Source organism: Delphinapterus leucas, chromosome 2 (genome assembly GCF_059928025.1).
Source record: "Delphinapterus leucas isolate spDelLeu-1000000601 "Yukka" chromosome 2, BTC_Dleu_Yukka2, whole genome shotgun sequence".
Classification (NCBI taxonomy): Eukaryota; Metazoa; Chordata; class Mammalia; order Artiodactyla; family Monodontidae; genus Delphinapterus; species Delphinapterus leucas.
Genome location: NC_143130.1, coordinates 171,126,224 through 171,144,913, shown reverse-complemented (window position 1 = coordinate 171,144,913; position 18,690 = coordinate 171,126,224). Strand labels below are relative to the sequence as shown.

Below are 18,690 nucleotides of genomic sequence, written 5' to 3'. Positions count from 1 at the left end.
CGCTCTGGAGCCCGCGAGCCACGACTACTGAGCCCACGTGCCACAACTACTGAAGCCCGCGTGCCTAGAGCCGGTGCTCCACAACAAGAGAAGCCACCACAATAAGAAGCCCATGCACTGCAACGAAGAGTAGCCCCCTCTCGCGGAAAGCCCACACGCAGCAACGAAGACCCAATGCAGCCAAAATTAAATAAATCTTTAAAAAACTAGAAAAAGAAGAGAAAACTAAATGTAAAGCAAGCAGAAGGAAGGAAATAATAAATATTAGAATAAAAATCAGTGAAATTGAAAACAGGAAAACATTAAAAAATAATAATAATAAATAGAGGAAATAAATGACCCAAATACCCATATATCTATTAAATAAGTAGAATTTTTAGTTAAAAATCTTTCAAAAATAAAATTCCAGGCCCAGATGGTTTAATGGGTGAATTCTATCTAACATTTAGGGAAGAGATAATATCGATTCTAGACAATCTCTTCCAGAAAAATAGAAAACCACTTCCCAAGTCATCTCATGAGCATTCCCCTAAAACCAAAAACTAGGCACAGATATTATAATAAAACTGCAAACCAATATCTCTCATTAAAATAGATGCAAAAATCCTCAAAAACATAGTAGCAAACAGAGTCCAGAAACATATAAAAGACTCATACATCATGACCGAGTAGACTTCATCCCAAGGATGCAAGGCTGGTTCATCATTTGAAAACTGATCAGTGTAATTCACCATATTAAGGACTAAATAAGAAAAGCCATATATGATGTCAACAGATTCAGGAAAAAAACATTCAACAAGATTTAATATTCATTCATGATTTTAAAAAAACTGTCATCAAATTAGGACTTGAGGAAACTTCCTTAACTTAATAGTATCTATAAGAAACCTACAGCCAACATCATACTTAATGACTTAATGATGAGAGACTGAATGCTTTCCCCCAAAGATCAGGAACAAGGCTGGGAGGTCCTCTCTCACCACTCAAACAGTGGAGGAATCTGGCAGATGCAACTTCAACTAAGTGATCAAGATTAACACCACCAGTGATAAGTCATGCTGATGTCATGTACCCCTGAAATGATGGGATGAGAGAGGCATGTCTCCTCTACGGCATTCTTCCCAAAAGCCCATAACTCCAATCTAACAGTGAGAAAAACATCAAGACAAACACAAGTTGAGGGACATTCGACAAAACACCTGACCAGTACTCTTTAAAACTGTCAAGATCATGAAAAGCAAAGAAAGACTAAGAATGTGTCATAGCCCAGAGGAGATTAAGGAGATGGGATAACTAAATGCAATGTGATATCCTGGATTAGATTCTGAAACAGGAAAAAAAGGACATTAGTGAAAAAACTGGTGAAATCCAAACAGCGTCTGGCACTTAGTAAATAGTGTTACACCAATGTTAATTTCTTACTTTTAACCAATATACCATGGTTATGTAAAACGTTAGCTTTAGGGGAAACTGGTAATAGGCATACCGTAACTCTAAACTATCTTTGTAACTTCTCTGGAAATCTAAAATAATTCCAAAATAAAAATTATTTTAAGAAAAGCAAAAGGTCATTAAAAGATATACTGTGTAAACACTAACCAAAAGAAAGCTGGAGTGAGTATATCACTATGAGATAAAGTAGACTTCACACAAGGAATATTTCTAGGGATAAAAACAAACATTACATAGCTACGAGGGGTTACTTCACCAAGAAAATATAACAACCCTAATTGTATATGCGTTAATTACAAATATCAAAATACATAAACTACTGGTAAAAATGATATATTTGAAAGAAGTAGACAAATCTGCAATTATAGTTAGAGACTTCAGTATTCCAGTTGTTTAGTCAGTAGAACAAGTAGCAAACATCCTTAGAGATACAGAAGATCTGAAATATATCAACCAAGTTTACTAATTGACATTTATAGAACATTACACCAACAACGGGAGAATACACATTCAAATATACATGGAATAATCACCAAGATCGACCCATGTTCTGGCCAAAAAACAAACCTCAGCAAATTTAAAAGAAATAAATTCAAGCAAAGTGTGTTCTGTGCCCATTACAGAATTAAACTAGAAACGAATAACAGGAAGGTATCTGGAAAAACCCCACAAATAACTGGAAAATTATGTGAGATACACACACACACAAACTGTATGTGTAGATCATCCCCCCTCCCTCCCTCCCCACCATCACCAGAGCTACAAGGAGAGATGCCCAGGCTGTACTTTTGTGAATCCTTTTCCTCTGCAACGATGTCTACTACTCAAGGACATATAGTTTATAATTTTATTACCAAAAGTGTTTCCAAGCAAATACAGTTTACAAGCTTATTACCAAGAGAATTTCGATGAAAATTCTAAATCCATCAGAATTCTCAGTCTAATTTTTCACCTGAATATGTAAATATTTTTATGCTAGCCCTATAACTCTCATTCTGCCCAAAACATATTAAAACCAAATATACAGAACTCTTTAAAGAAAATATTGTTCTACTCTGGTATTTTTCCGGTGACAAACAGTATTTTAGGTTTTATTATAATATTATTGCATCTACTCCTTAATGAAACACAGACACTTTCTGAATTATGAATATCTTCTTCAAAGGTGACCTTTTTTAAAAGCTCTGAAACTGTTCACCTATCCAAGGAGTTTTTGCCCTTACAGGAATGTCCATTAGCACCGCCCAGTGGATGAAATAACAAACTGAGGTTCAACATCTTTTCCTTATCTTCTTTCTTAGAATTGAAGACAGCCTGCTGAAGCAAGAGGGAACTTTAAATTCTGAGGTCCAACCCATCATATCCTCTGGAGAGAAGAGGGGGAAACGATGTCTGAAGAACTTAAGTGACTTGAATGTGATAGCAGGGATAAGACACCAGGTCCCCTGATTCTTACAGTAGCAAACTGGCCCTTTTCCACTGTACACTACAGCTATGTGGAAAAAAAAAAAATTAACCTCAATCCTTACCTTACACCACACACAAAATTTAAGTGGAAATGAATCAGAGACCTGAAATTAAGAGCTAAAACCTCAAAACTTCTAAAAGAAAATTTAATTGACCTAGATTTGGCAAGGATTTCTTACATATAACACAAAAAGCACTAACTATAATGAAAAAAAATCAACGAATTAGACCTCATCAAAATTAGACCACAGCAATCTGACTCATAATCACATGTAAAGACGTTCAATGTCCACTGGTCATTTGGGAAATCCAAATTATAAATACAGTGAAATACCACTACACTAGACCACTGGTAATACCACCAGAATGACCTAAAACCAAAAAGACTTATCATACCAAGTGTCGGTAAGTATTATGGAGCAATTCACACTCTCACAGTCTCCTGGTGGAAACGTAAAACTGTATAATCACTTGAAACAGTTTAGCAGTTTCTTGAAAATGTAAACATACGCCTACTATACGACCCAGCCATTCCACTGCTAGCTATTCACCAGAGGAAAGACAGCACATGTCCACACAAAGATCTGTACGTGAATGTTTACAGCCACTTGGTTTGTAATCGCCAAAAACTTGAAGTTACCCAAATGTCCATCCACTGGTGCATGGATAAACAAAATGTGCTATATCTTTAAAATGGTATAATTAACAATAATAAAAAGGAATAAACTATTGATACGTGCAACATCATGAATGAAATTCCAAATAAATATGTTGAGTAAAAGAAGCCAGACGAAAGAGTAGCTACTGTATGACTCCTTTCTATAAAATTCTACAAACTGAAAACTGATCTGTAGCGTCAGAAAGCAGGTCAGTGGTTGCCTGGAGCCGGAGAGGCTATCAGAAGAAAGGGAGAAGCAGAAACTAACACGCTATTGTAAAGCAATTATACCCCAATAAAGATGTTAAAAAAAAAAAAAAGAAGAAAGGGAGAGGATATTACAAAGTTACTTTGGGGAGTGATGGGTATGTTCATTATCTTACTGGTGATGATAGCTTTATGGGTACATACATAGAGGTCAAAATTCATCAAACTGTACAGTTTAAATATGTGCAGGTTATTAGATGTCAATATACCTCAACAGAACTGAAATGAAGTGTATATATACTCATCCAGTGATCCAGCATTCCATTCTTAGGCATTTATCCAAGAGATATGAAAACATGTCTACATTCTAGAGCAGAAGAATCTGTCACTAATGTATAGTGACAAAAAGCAGATCATTGGTTGCCTAGGGTCAGGGTGGAGAATTAACTGCAAAGGGGCACCATCTGGAGAGAAAATTTTATAACTACATGAAGTTTCTGGATAGGAAGTTGCCTATGCATCCAAAGTAAAGTATGCTCTGAATTGCCAACAGTTGATTTAAAAGACCAACAGCAATTACCCTTTACTGAACACAACTCTACACCAGGCATTGTGTCCTCTGCATGCACTTCCTCTAATCTTCTCAACAATCCTGCAATGTAGGTTTTGCTCTTCCCAGTTTAGATTAGGAGGCTTGGACTCAGATAAGCAACTTACCCAAGGTCTCTCAATAGATAAATGAGCAAGCCTCGGCCTCCAAGAATATTTCTGGGCCTGTCTTAGAGTATTTCCGACACTACATACTGCCTTCTCAATGCCCAACATACTTATTAACTAGTGGTGACTTCTATTCTAGTGAAACTTCAGAAAAGTGCGTTTGCTTCCTTAAACAAGTACTTCCTTGAACACAAGTATCTGCTGGTACGATGCCACTTGTTCTCCAGGAGATGCCTAACACATACTAAGTACTCAATTAATATTTTGTATGTTTTAACCTGAACTCCTAAGATTCACTCTAAAGTAAGTATTAGTTGCATTATAAATCTCCATTATTAACATCTCTGATTTGGAGGGAAAATTACACTGCAAGGCACAGCCACAGACAAGGATATAATAGATTTTGCAATTATGTCTGACCTGATTACCACATACCAATATCATAAAGCCAAAAAGGTGGTGACTGTGAAGAACTAAGTCTGAACACTTTCTCCCTGCCTCCCACATTTGGTGGCCACCACGTACAACAAAAGGCACTGCAAAAAGCAAAATATCCAAGTTGAAAGAGGTAGAGATATAAAGATCACTGGACTTTCCTCTGTGGTTTAATGGTACTGGAGGTGGTACCCATGAAAGAAGACCTTCTTTCCAAGCAGTCTAGCAGAATAAAAACTAATTGTAGAGACTTCCCTGGTGGCGCAGTGGTTAAGAATCCACCTGCCAATGCAGGGGACACGGGCCTGCCAATGCAGGGGACACTAGCCCTGGTCGGGGAAGATCCCACATGCCGCGGAGCAACTAAGCCCGTGCACCACAACTGCTGAGCCTGCGCTCTAGAGCCCATGAGCCACAACTACTGAGCTCGCGAGCCACAACTACTGAAGCCCGCGCGCCTAGAGCCCGTGCTCCGCAACAAGACGAGCCACCGCAATGAGAAGCCCGCGCACCACAACAAAGAGCAGCCCCTGCTCACCACAACTAGAGAAAGCCCGCGAGCAACAACGAAGACCCAACGCAGCTGAAAATAAATAAATAAATAAATAAAAACTAATTGTAAAAATTTATTGAAACTCTCTTATAGGGAAAGAAAAAATTTACGTGACCTAAGTAAATCATACACAGAATAACAGAAGATTCTATGGGCTATTAGGTAGGTAGTTCATTACGGATATACTAGAAATTTATGTCCTAGAAAGTTTGTCATTTTTGTTTCCTAAAAAATATAGGGTGGCACCGCTCCTGCACTGCTGGTAGAAGTATAAACTGGTACAACCACTTTGGAAAATTGTTTAGCAGTAACTTCTAAGCTGGACATATGTATATGCTGTGAGCAAGAGTTCTAGTTCTATGAAGACACCTAAAAGAAATGCCTACATACATTCACCAAAAGACGTGTACAGGAATGTTCAGAGCGGCATTATTCATAATAGCCAAAGACTGGAAACAAGAGAAATGTCCACCAAGAGTTAAGTAAATGACATGATATATTCATATAATGGAATACCATACAGGAATGAGAATGAACAATCTATTTCTCCATGCAACAATACGGAAAGACCTCTTTTTTTAAAGGCTGAGCAAAAGAAGCTAAACACAAAACAGTATATTCCGTGGCTCCTACTGTATAGAGTTCAAACTCAGGCAAACTAACCTATGGTGTTAGAAGTTAGGATAGTACAGTTACCCTTTGCAGGGAACGGGGGAAACTAGACAAGGGTAAATGGGAAGCTATCAGGCTAATACAACAGGTTATGTCCTATTTCATAATCTGGATGCTGGTTAGATGGGTGTTTTTTAACTTGTGAAAATATAACAAGCTGTATATTTATGATGTGTGCTCATTTCTGCATATGTTCCAAAAGTTTGTTTTAAAAAACAAATAAAATATATGTTTAGGAAAGTACCTCTTTAACTGAGATTCTTCATCCATTAATTTTTTTTTTTTTTTTTAAGAATAGAACGGTGAAGGAAGAACAGACCAGGCCATGGACCCAACTCAATGCAGAGACAAGAGAGGAATATCATGGGTATCCAAGGTTGAAGCAAGATCATCTCAGTGCATGTTCTGAAAAGGGATGGTATCTCTCTCAACAAGGTGTTAAAAGACTGTCCCAGCTAAGCAACACTCTCCACTTCCCTGCCAAAGGCAAACTGAAAGCTTATAGCTAATAGGCTACTCTCTGAAATGCCCACATGCTTCTGCTCTAACCAGTCGAGTTGTAACCAAGAGTCAGCTGTGTTTGTTCTCACACCAGCTTATCCCAATTTACTTGATACTGCAATTACATAATTAAGTATTACATAAACATATGAATGCAAAGACAGAGTCGTTTCTGTGACAGCTAAATTGAAAGTTTTAGAAAAACTCAACAAAGATAAGTTGCTAAAGGAAACTGCTATTGAATTAGGAAGAACAAGACAACTTGCAAAAGCTGAGTAAAAAATAATCAAAAAAATCTAAGGCAGGCTTTCAGACTGCTTCATAAGCATCTTTAAATTCTCACTCAACTTTAAAGCTTCCCTGGTGGCGCAGTGGTTAAGAATCCACCTGCCAACGCAGGGAACTCGGGTTCGAGCCCTGGTCAGGGAAGATCCCACATGCCACAGAGCAGCTAAGCCCGTGCACCACAACTACTGAGCCTGTGCTCTAGAGCCCGCGAGCCACAGCTACTGAAGCCCGCGCGCCACAGCTACTGAGCCCATGTGCTACAACTACTGAAGCCCACGCACCTAGAGCCCGTGCTCAGCAACAAGAGGAGCCACCGCGATAAGAAGCCTACGCACTACAACGAAGAGTAGCCCCCACTCACCGCAACTAAAGCCCGCACACAGCAACGAAGACCCAGCGCAGCCAAAAATAAATAAATAAAATAAACAAATTTATAAAAGTAAACAAATAAAGTTATAAAAAAAATTCTCACTCAACTTTAAAGAAACCTGAACGTGACGTTATAAATGCATTATGGGGGTATTTCTGCAAGAAAAAGGATTATGAACTGTATTAAGCAGACCCACACTCAAAAGGTAGTGGACCTGTGACAAAAGATACGCAAACAAATGTGTTTTTACACTAAGATGAAACACTGAAAGTATGGATCATTTTTATGACTCCCCACATTAATATTAACCAATTTGGGGTGATTAACTAACCACTTCATCCCAGCTGTGAGGGATTAAAAATTGTGATGTGCCTCTCCAGCACAACACTCGAGAAAACCGGGCATGCAATCCTGGCTACTCAAGCCCCCCCCCCCACACACACACACACACACTCTCTCTCTCTCTCTCTCACACACACACACACACACACACACACTCTCTTTCTCTCTCTCTCTCTCTCTCTCTCACACACACACACCCCGTAAGCACCCCACCTCACCAAAACAGTACTAAATGACAGGTGTCAAAAAAAAAAAAGAAATCAAAAGAATAGTAAAGGCAGAAGAAATGTGGAGATACAGAAGATCTTAGAAATAAGGGCATACAAAGGAGATTTTCACACAACTTTTCCCATTTGCCAAGCAAATAGGACAGGTAGTCTTAAAGATAAAACAACCAAAAACTAGCTGGTAGCAAAGTTCTTCCTCGTGACCTCCTTGCTACCCTGTGCTAGTCTTGAATGCAAGAGCTCCCAAACGTGATCAGCAATAGGCACCGTTCACAGCACTTTTATTTCCAGATTTGGCTGCAGATTCTCACTCTGTGGTATCACTAGGGGGAGCACTTACTCCTGTTTTTTTTTAAAAGGGGGAGGGGGGGTGGGGGGAGAGAGAAAGAAAAGGGGAAAAGTTCCTAATTAACGATGTACTTTATTTGACTGTCCCTAAAAGGCAAAGGGTGAAATGTTTTAAAACTCCCAGTGCAAAGTGACAAACCATTTTTAAATGACTGTAAAAGTAAGCAACATAAAAGTTAGGTTAGATACATTAACCAATCAACACATTTAACGCATAATATAAATAGCAAATATTGCTCAAACAGGCTGACCTTACCATCAGTTTAAAATAAGTATAATATGTGAAGATTCTGAAAATACTATTAGCAAAGGAAGTTAATAGATATCTATCACAAACTTCAGTTGATATACTTCACTTGCCTATTACTTTATTAAATTATCGGAAGACAAAATTAATACTGCTATCCTCTTTTAAAAGTTTGTAATGTACCTTGAGCACCTAAGGAGTAAGGAATTAGGGACATGGCAAAGGAAACAGAAGGGAATTAATATTAATTGGGTACCTGTTTGGTGTTTGGGGCTAACCACCTTGGGAAACAAGAATTATTATTTTCCACTTTGCAGATGAGAAAACCAGGATTTAACCACCATCATAACTTGCCCATGGTCACACAGATAGTAAGTGGTAGGACATAACCTAAATCTGTCTGATTCTATTGCCTACAATACAAAAAAGTCAAAAGTTGCTTAATTCATCTGGCACTTCGGTCATCTTAAGGTAAATAAACACACTTTATTCCATTAAGAGGTATATATTTATATCATAGCACAGAACAAGAAAGAACCAAAACAACAATAAAAAACAGCTTACCCTCTAAGAGCTTACAGTCTATTGAAGACAACGTATGCACACACACAAGTTAAGGAAAACAAAGGTATGCAGCCACTAAGCGATATGGAAGCTCACAGAGCCTGAGATCCCATGTAGTTTCAGCAGTTAGGAAAGGCCTTATGAAAGAGGCAAGATTACAGCTGGATCCTGGGGATGGAAAATACTGGAGAGGTATAACGAAAGGTATTCCAGGATGGGGAAAAGCAGAGTTAAGGATGAACGTGATGTATCTGAGTAACAGTGAATAAGGCAGCACGACTGCTTCAAAAAGTGAAGGACTGCATGGAAACAACCCGAGTGTATGAACAAACAAAATGTGATATACTCCCACAGTGGAATACTATTCGGCAGTAAAAAGAAACAAAGTACTGACACGCTACAATGCCAGTGAACCCTGAAAACATTATACTAAGTGAAAGAAATCAGTCACAAAAGGCCACATATTGTATAATTTTACATAAAATGTCCAGAATAGGCAAATCCATAAAGAAAGAAGGTAGACTAGTGGTTCCCAAAGGCTGGGAAGATTGGGCAGGAGTGGGGACTGACTGCTAATAGGTACAGGGCTTCTTCTGAAAATGCTCTAAGATTGATTGTGGTGATGAACACACAACTCCGTGAATACACGAAACCACTCAACTATAAATGGGTGAACCATATGGCATACGAACGACACCTCAGTGAAGCTATTAAAAAGAAAAGTTGAGGGCCTGGTGGAACATTCCATTGCAGAGCTAAGATGGAGTCACTTATGCCAAGCTTAAGGGTCTGGAGTTTATCTGACAGGCAACTAGAGATATGTGAGTAAAGGTTTACCTAATGAAAGCACAGTGTACAAACTTAGGACCCTTCTCTAACAAAATTATTCCTAAAATATACACCAAAATCACAAAGAAGAGAGAGAACTAAAAGAAGATATTGTGATATGCTTTTGACTAAGCCACAAGCTGTGACTATTAGGAAAGTTGTTTTGTTTCAGTGCTAAATGCCACAGATGGGTATATCAGCATCATATTTATGTAAAGCCACAGAATCTTTGTCAAATCTTCAAATACTGTAATGTTCTAAACTTAATCATGAAAATAGCATTAATAATTGATCTGCCATATTTTAGGGTAATATAATGAACAGTGTAATTTGTTTTTCGTTGGACAGCAGTCCAATATAATGCTTTTTTAGATACTAGGTTCAGTTTAAATACTATCAGAACCTCCACTAACATAAAGCATTTCCTACCGATACTTATACATTTGACCCTAAAATCTAATGTAACATAATCTTCCAAAATAGATTTAATGTACAAAAATAAGAGAGCTACAGAAACAAATCTGACATTCAAAAGCAAAGAGGAAAATTCTGGATATTAAATATCCAAAACAGATGAAAAGGTAAAGTACTCAAAAATAAACCTGAAAATCATAGAGGGGAAAAAAGGACTCAGTATTAGATTCTACAGCATTGGGAAGTACAAATAGGAAAAAAAAGGAATAAATTACATTTAAAATAGAAGGCTCAATACATGAGAGAAGAGGCTTTAACAGCTTTAACAGAGGCAAGGTTTGGAACATGTCCATAAGACAATCCCACACCCTCTCCTGAATCCCAGGGAAGAAAGAACCCTTCAGGCAGGAGTCTTGTTATCCCTTCAGAAGCTGGCCTAAAGGTAAAATCCCGCTTTCCCCCAGGAGGTGGTGAGATGGTAGGAATACAAAAGAAGAACTCAGCTGGAGAGCCCACGCACAACCAAGCTAGTGTTTGCCTTTTGAGTCACCTTGCAAGCCTCCTTCAAGGTAGATGAGCCACTAGAAACTAAAGGAGATATCAGATCTCTTTTAAAACTCTCTAACTAAGAATGAGAGGACCCATCTGCCTCTGTAAGGGCTTTGTCAGTTCCAGAACTGGATGAAACTTACGTTCTTTGTCTGAGAAATTCAAACAACTTAGACGACCTGGTTCGCCAACAATAAAAGCAAAATAGAAAATAAGCTCCCCTAAAAAAGAAGCCTTGTCACTGATACCTAAAATAAGGTATCTGCTGTCGCAAGTAAGTAGAGCAAAACTCTCTATTTCCTCATTGTCAGCCAGCATTTATACGGAGAGAATTAAGTAGGAGTAAGTAGGCACTGACTTCAAGTCATTAACTGCTGTATGCTAAAAGAAGCTTATCCAAATTTTCACCAGTTGTCTACCTACTCCAAACAAAAGAAATGTGGGAAAAGGCAGTTGCTTACAACTACTGTTCACCATATTGGACATGTTAATCATTAAGGAATAAAGTACTTCAAATATTACACAATTAGCAAACTAAGTTAAAAGGCATATTCTCTATGAAACATCAAAAACACATACTGTTAATTCATACATAGATAAAACCATTTTCCTTTAAAATAAATAGGTAGATATACACCTGAAACTGACACAACATTGTAAATCAACTATACTCCAACGAAAATTTTAAAAATAATAAAATAAAACAAATAGGTAGAAACGATGAGAGCAGGCTACCATAAATCACCAAAAGATGAGGGGAAATAACCCCAACATAAGGTCTAAGATCCAGAAACATTTTAAAGTAACAGAATTACTGAAGAGAATGGTCTAAACTGTAAGCATGCTAAAATTCTGACGAGAATAGAACCCAAGATGTCACTAATGGGCTGCAGAATTAAGAAAATGGAAATCAAGGAGAGATTTTTTTTTTTTAACAGGGTCATTCAGTGAATATCATGGGACTAGAAACATGATCTATAAAACAAGAAAGAAGAAGAAATTTGCCAGCACCTGAAACCGGCAAAGTAGACCTGAGCTAAGGAAACAAGGATGACAAATATCCCAGGAGGTAAATAACACCAGTTTTCAAAATCTGATTCCAAAAAAAAAAAAGCGAAAACTAATTTGCCAAAAGGGGGGGAAAAATGTGCAAGAAAAATTTTAAAACAATGTACACAAAATGCCTTAGGAAAATTTCTATTTCTGAAGTATTTTTATAGATATTTTCACTAATGTTCACATCAGCTTTTAAGAAGTTAAATCCACAACACAATTTTTAAAATAGTTGAGAGAAATCTTGTAAATATTTGTAATAACCATTAGGCTTAAGCAATTCTGTAGAGCTTGTAAGATGAAACTTAAGTGAGAGTAGGCGCAATTAAATTTTAAAATCTCCCGGGCAAAATTATAAAGCGCACATAGCAGAAGTAATATAAACAGGATATCCTGAGGGAAAAGAATTGAACTACCATATTTGTGGATTTTTTTTTCTGTACAGTAAATAGCATATAAAGTTCATACTCTGCAATTAACTTAAAATTAATCACTGGATATTCTTAAGTCTCATCTAAATTTATTGGATCTTATGGGAGGACAACCAAAGCTGCAAGATTTTTTTTTAATGAGATTCAACTCAAACCATTAGTTGTTCTGCTCCTCCTCCAAGCAATATTCTATAAGCTAGGTATCTGATTTGATTTCGGTTTTCAAGTTCATAAGTCCATACCTAAATCTTAATTTATAACATAATTAAGTGCTGCGCATGCAAAAGTACTCTGTTCAAGTGGTTAAGTAAATCTGAACAGAACCGTTAACATGACATTTCAGAAATCATTTGTGGATGCTGCCACAGGAAAAGCAGCAATTATCACAAAAAGACTTTATGAAATACCTGAGCAGATAAACAGCCCTTTCAATATCACTGAGGTCTTCATCAACTGTCAGTCTTTCTATTTCTTCTGGTGTCTGTCAAGTGTAAAACACAAATTATGCACACAAACATCGGATCGGTCTTGCCTCCAGGGACCCTATCTGAGTACGGACTAATGAAAAAGTTTCACAATTTAGCGTTGTCACTGAAAACTAATCAAGGGTCTGACGCCCTCAAACCTCAGACGTCTCTAATTGTTGGGTTTAGGTGGTGGAGTTTGGGGGGTTGGGGGCTTTTTTTTTGTTTGTTTACTCTTCTAGCTTCTAGATTGAAGCCTGAGAATCACATTGTGGCTTCAGAACCTTGCTGAAATCAATTGTATGTATATATATAAAATATATACATACTTTTAGTCTCTAATATCCAAGACTGTTTCGCCAGCATTTCCATCCCAGGAAATGCTTAAAAGGGGGAATGAAGACTGCAGCCGAGGGAGAATGAGAAAGACAAAATCTGGAGTGGGGGAGGGAAGGGAATAAACTCTGGGACTGGAAGGAAATCAAAGATCCGAGATATTGCGGCAGGTGGGAGTGAAAAGAGCTATAATGGGGGGCGGAGGGGGTGGTGGTAGGTCACTAGTTTTGCCAGCATTGAGGGCTGGAGCCTCTGGGAGGCTGGGAGGAAGATGACTCTGCGGGGTCGGGGAGCTAGCGGGAGGTGGGGGGCCTAGTGAAGGTTGACTCTCTTAAGGAGGTTGGGGAGCAGGGTCCCAGCTAGAGTTCTGGAGGGGCTGGAAGGTAAGGACACGTGGTGACTCAGGATCGGGACAAAGGGTCGAGAGGGCTTTGAAGACCCGTAGCAGGACGGCTCTAGTATGGGTGCTAGTTGGGAGGAGAAGGGAGGCCCGGGCTGACTTGGGGACTGGGGGACCGGAGCTCGCTCTGATGGGGGAGGAGGGGGATGGGATCTGGGGTGTCTCTGGGAGAGGCAGGGGAAGAGTCGGGGCCGTGCAGACTGAGAAGTGGGACTGGGGCCTGAACCCGGGCAGCAGCACCGGGGAGCCAAAGCGGGGAGCCAAAGCGGGGGGAGGGGGAGCCCCAAGGAGAGGAGGCGGGATAAGCGGGCTGCAGCTGCGAGGGGCAGCTCCTGCAGGGCCGGGGGAAGAAAGACCGCAACCGAGGGGCTCCGGCTGTGCGAGAGGGGCGGCGCGGGGGAGGACGCCGGGCTGGCCCGAACGACAGGGGCTCGACCGGCCGTTCCTGGGGGGCGGGTTGGGGAAAGGGCCCGGGGCGGGCTGGGCCGGGGGACTAGAAAACCGAGGGCGTCCGAGGGATCGCGGGCTGGCTCCGGATGCCCGTCCCTCGGGCCTGGGGGTCCAGGCTGGGAGAACCCGAGCCACGTCGAAGAAGGGGGCCCGAGAAGGGCCGGGTTAGGGTAACACGGCGGCCGGGGACTGGAGGAGGACTGGGGGGCCAGCAGGACTCCGAGAGGGTCCCGGGCCGCCTCGGGGAGCGGACGGGCTGGGGTCGGGGTAGGGGCAAGCCGCCGGGCGCCCTGCGGGCAGCTCCTCCTCCCCGGGGCGCACCTTGAGGCTCCGGCGGACCGGCCTCTCGATGATGGTGAGCTCCTGCAGGTCCTCCATGTAGCCGAACAGACTGTTCTGACTGAACTCCATCGCGGCGGCGGGCGGCGGCGGATGCATGGACCGCCGGGCCCCCTAGCCGCCCGGGCCGGAGCGGCACCGGGATGCCGGACGCGCGCAGCCCCACGGCCGCCCACCAGCAGGACTTTCTCCCGCTCTCGGCCGAAGGAGCCGGGCGAGAGGCGAGCAGGCGGCGGGAGAAGGAGCGCGGCCGCCGAGGGGGTGGGGCAGCCAAGGTGAGGGGGCGGGGCAGCCAAGGCGAGGGGGCGGGGCAGCCAAGGCGAGGGGGCGGGGCAGCCAAGGCGAGGGGGCGGGGTGAGATGCGCGGGTGGGCCTCGGGGGCGGGGCCTGGGTGGGGGTGCCGGCCTCGGCCCCGCCCCCTCCCGGGCGTCGCGTGCACGCGGGCCAGACGCAACTGCCGCGCAACGTCGCGGCGGCCCCCTACCGCTCTCGTCTCTCTGCTCTTCTCTCCCCTTGCCCCGCCCCCGACCGAGCGCGCCCGAAGCCGCGGCGCGTGCGCAGAGCCTCCCACTCCCTGCGGCCAGTGGAGGAGTGGGGTCCGTAGCCGGGGGCGGAGATGCTGAACCAATAAGAGGCGAAACAAAGAAGAGGGAGGTGGGCTGGGATCTTGCTTAAGTTGCTAGAATTATCATGCGGTTATTCGTGGGACCGCCCACCCCAGCGCACGATCTGTGGACGCGAAGATCTCCGTAACTCTGCTCTATCCCTGAGGGAGGGGTGTGTACCCAAAATAAGGAAATAGAACCTGGTGTGGGCGGGATTGATGGGGACGGGGTGCTTGGGCATACAGTCCGGGAGACGTTAGCATGTGGGAAGGGCAGACGTCAGAAAAAGGATTCCTGGAGAGGAGACGCTTAAACTGGATCTTAAACAGGATTTTTCCAAGAGAAATAAGAGTAAGCCCATTTCGGATTGAAGCCTGGGTGTGTTTGGGTTGTAGGAAGTGCAGGCAGAATAGAGCTTGAAGTGCGGGGAACCGAGTGCTTGGCAAGGTAGAGAGGTAGGTCCTTTATGGAAAAAAGCCCAGGTCTGGGCAGCCACGCTGAGTTGCTTGCATTTGATTCTGTTAAGAGTAGGAAGCGATGGAAGGGGGATTGGGGCCATGTTTTTGGACCTCAGCGACAAAAGTTTTGTTGATCATACTCTTCCCTCCTAAGAGTCAGCAACACCCAACTCTTTTTTATTTTATTATTTTCCACTCATTCCTTCTCCACCCTCCCGTTTCCCTACCCCGCATATGAATTCTCTCTCGTTTAAGATATGTCCCAGTACATGTATATGTCCTCGAAAGATACTGCTTTTAGTTTAAGTATCTATTTTTAATATACGCGAATGGTATTGTGATAAGAACTCATTCTGTTTCTTGTTTTTCCCCTCAACATGATGTCTTAGAGATCTGCCCGTGGGGCTGTGTATACCAGAGGTTCATTAATTCTGACCACTAAAAGTATTTGATTTGTGCGTCTAGCACATTTTACTTACCAGTTCCTTAATCAATGAACACTTAGGTTGCCAGCAGTTCCTTGTTATCACAGACAATGCTGGAATGGGTATTACACGTGTCTCTTATGGACCATAAGAGAGAAATGGAGTTGCTAGATCATGGAGTCTACACTGCTTGGTTTCACTCTGCCATGGTACTCTCCAGAATGGCTTTGCCAGTTTGCGCTGCCACCAATGACACATGAAGATAGGAAGGTTCCTGTTTCTCCACTTTATACGCTAACATATGTCCCAATTTCTATTAATCTGGCATTGGTAAAGTAGTATCACATTTTAATTTTCATGATTAGTGATAACCATTTTTCCATATGCTTAAGAGCCATAGAGATGTTTTTCCTTCCGTGAACTACCTGCTACATCTTTTGCCTATTTTTCTGCTAAATTTCCTATTTCTGAGTGAGTTTTTAAAGTTTCTTACATATTCTAAATATTTATCCCTTGTCAGCCTTGGACATTGCCAGTATCTCCCAGTCTTTCTTGCATCCTTTTAACTTGGTCTTTGCTATCCTACAGTGTAGGGGAAATCCTTAATTTTGGTGTAGCCAAATGTATCCAATTTCAGCCTTGTGAAGAGTGCTTTTGGGATCTTGTTTAAAGATCTTTTCCTACGCGTGGCTGCAAAATATTCTCCTACATTTTTCCCAATTTTGCTTCATACTTCTACCTGTCACATGTCTTAACTCATCTGGAGTTCACCTCGCATGTACTGCAAATAGGAATACAATATTATTTTCTGTGCATGCTGAGCCAGTTTTCCCAGCAGTACGCACCAAACAATCCATCTTTTCCCCACCAAGATGTGACGGCATCTGTGTTGTAAGCCAAGTCTCCATAGACACCTGTCTCTGTTTCTGGGCTCTCATTGCTCTTCCGTTGATCTAGATCTGTTCCTGTACCAGTGCTACACGGATTTTATTGCTATAACTTTGTTATATATCCTAATATCTGGTAGAGTGAATCCTCCCACTCTTCGCCCTTTTTCTTTTTTTTTTTTTTCGATATTGCCTTGAAGGTCAAAGCAAAAAACGGTCAGGCGTTACCCCAAAGCTGAAAGTCAGGTTTTCTGATACCTACTCCACTAAGGAGAATTCAAGGGAAAACGAAAAGGGGTGCATCTTGATGGGATCAGGTTGGAGAAGAAGCAAAGACATGGTGGAGGTGGTTTTCCTTAGCAAGTACCTTGCAGCCTCCCTCTTCTGTCAGTTTCTGAAATTTTCTTCCTTTTCCCCTTGATTTGTAGCTGCTACTAAATAATACTTGTACGCTTTACCCTGTCTCAGCTAAGAAGTGTTAGCTCACATTTGAATTTTGTAACAGCATCCTCTGAGACTTGATGACATTCTTAATGAACGATTGATTAGCTACACAGACACAGCTTTCATGGGCATGAGGTTGATGAAGGGCAAATAGTCTATTTGAAGAGTTGTGCCTGCTATAGTTACCACCCTGTGGTGGAAATAGCCCACCTTGCCAGGAAACCTGAGTCCCAGTCCTGGCTCTGCCAGTGACATGCAGTGGGATGACTCTTGGAGCCCTGTTTTCCTTATCTGAACCGCTTTGTTACAGCTTGTCTCAATGTGTCCCCAAAGCAGCCCCGTGAAATGCAGAAGAGCTGCACCACTTTTCCAATTTTACAGATAAAGAAACTGAGGCTCAAAGAAGTTATGGGACTCAGGCTTGAGCAGCTAAAGGAAGCTAGATTTATGTATTTATTTTGTTCATTGAACAGTAGCGTGGTGGTTGGGTGCATGGACTTAGGATCCCAACTGCCTGGATTTGAGTCCTGGCTCTGCCATTTCCTATTGTAGGGAAGGTACTTAATCACTTTGTCCCTCACTTTACTCATTTCTAAGATAGAAATAATAGTACTGGCCTTAGCATAAAGTCATGTAAGTATTAAATGAGGTAATATGCATACAACACTTAGAGAAATTCCCAGTACACAGCAAGCATTCAGTGCTTGCTATTATTATTATTATTATTATTACGACCAGACCAGTGTTTCCCGGTACCCAGGTTCAGAAAAGATTAAATAAATTGTGTTGAATCAATTGATGATTGTGGGAGGCAGAATAATGCTCTCCCAAAGATGTCCACATCCTAATGCCCTGAATGTGTGACTGTGTTACCTTACGTGGCAAAGGATGTGACTAGTTTAAGGATTTTGAGGTGGGAAGATTGTCTTGATCCAGATGGGCCCAGTTTAATCATAAGGGTCCTTATGAGTAAAAGAGGGAGGCAGAAGGGTCAGTGTCAGAGTGATGTGATGCAGGAGAATCTTGACCAGCCATTGCTGGCTTTAAAGATGGAAGAGGGCTCAAGGGGACAACTTCTAGAAGCTGGAAAAGGGGAAAAATAAAAACTTCTCCTAGAGCCTCCAGATGGGAATGCAGTGCAGGCCCTGCTGACACCTTGATTTTAGCCCAGTGAAACCCAGTTCTAAGTTCCAGAGCTGTAAGATAATAAATTTGTGTTTCTCGAGCCACTAGATTGGTGGTAATTTGTTACGGGAGCAGTAGGAAACTAATGTAATTATAATGCAATAATGAGAAAAATATTTAAATTAGATTTCTACCTCAGACCATAGACAAAATCAGTTTCAGGTGAATTAAAAAAAAAACTAAAGACAAATCTTTCAAACTTTTGGAAGAAAATATAGAAGAACAGTTTTATGACATCAGAATAGGGAGAGTGTTCTTATACAAAACGAAAAGCACATACTATAAAAGTGATAAATGTTACTATCTTAAAATTAAGAACTCGTATTCATCAAAAGACACAAAGACAGTAACAAAAATAACTATAGACCGGAAAA

General features: G+C 41.5%; 1 protein-coding gene across 1 annotated transcript in view; it reads right to left on the bottom strand.

Moving 5' to 3' along the window:
• The window catches only part of PPP4R4 (protein phosphatase 4 regulatory subunit 4), a 67,654-nt gene extending 53,201 nt beyond the window's left edge, over positions 1-14,453 (bottom strand). Inside the window, 2 exon segments of the mRNA XM_089908163.1 lie at positions 12,731-12,804; positions 14,295-14,453. Of these exon segments, the coding sequence (XP_089764289.1) occupies positions 12,731-12,804; positions 14,295-14,411 (191 nt within the window). The 5' untranslated portion in view covers positions 14,412-14,453.
• Between the last annotated feature and the right edge of the window lie 4,237 nt (positions 14,454-18,690).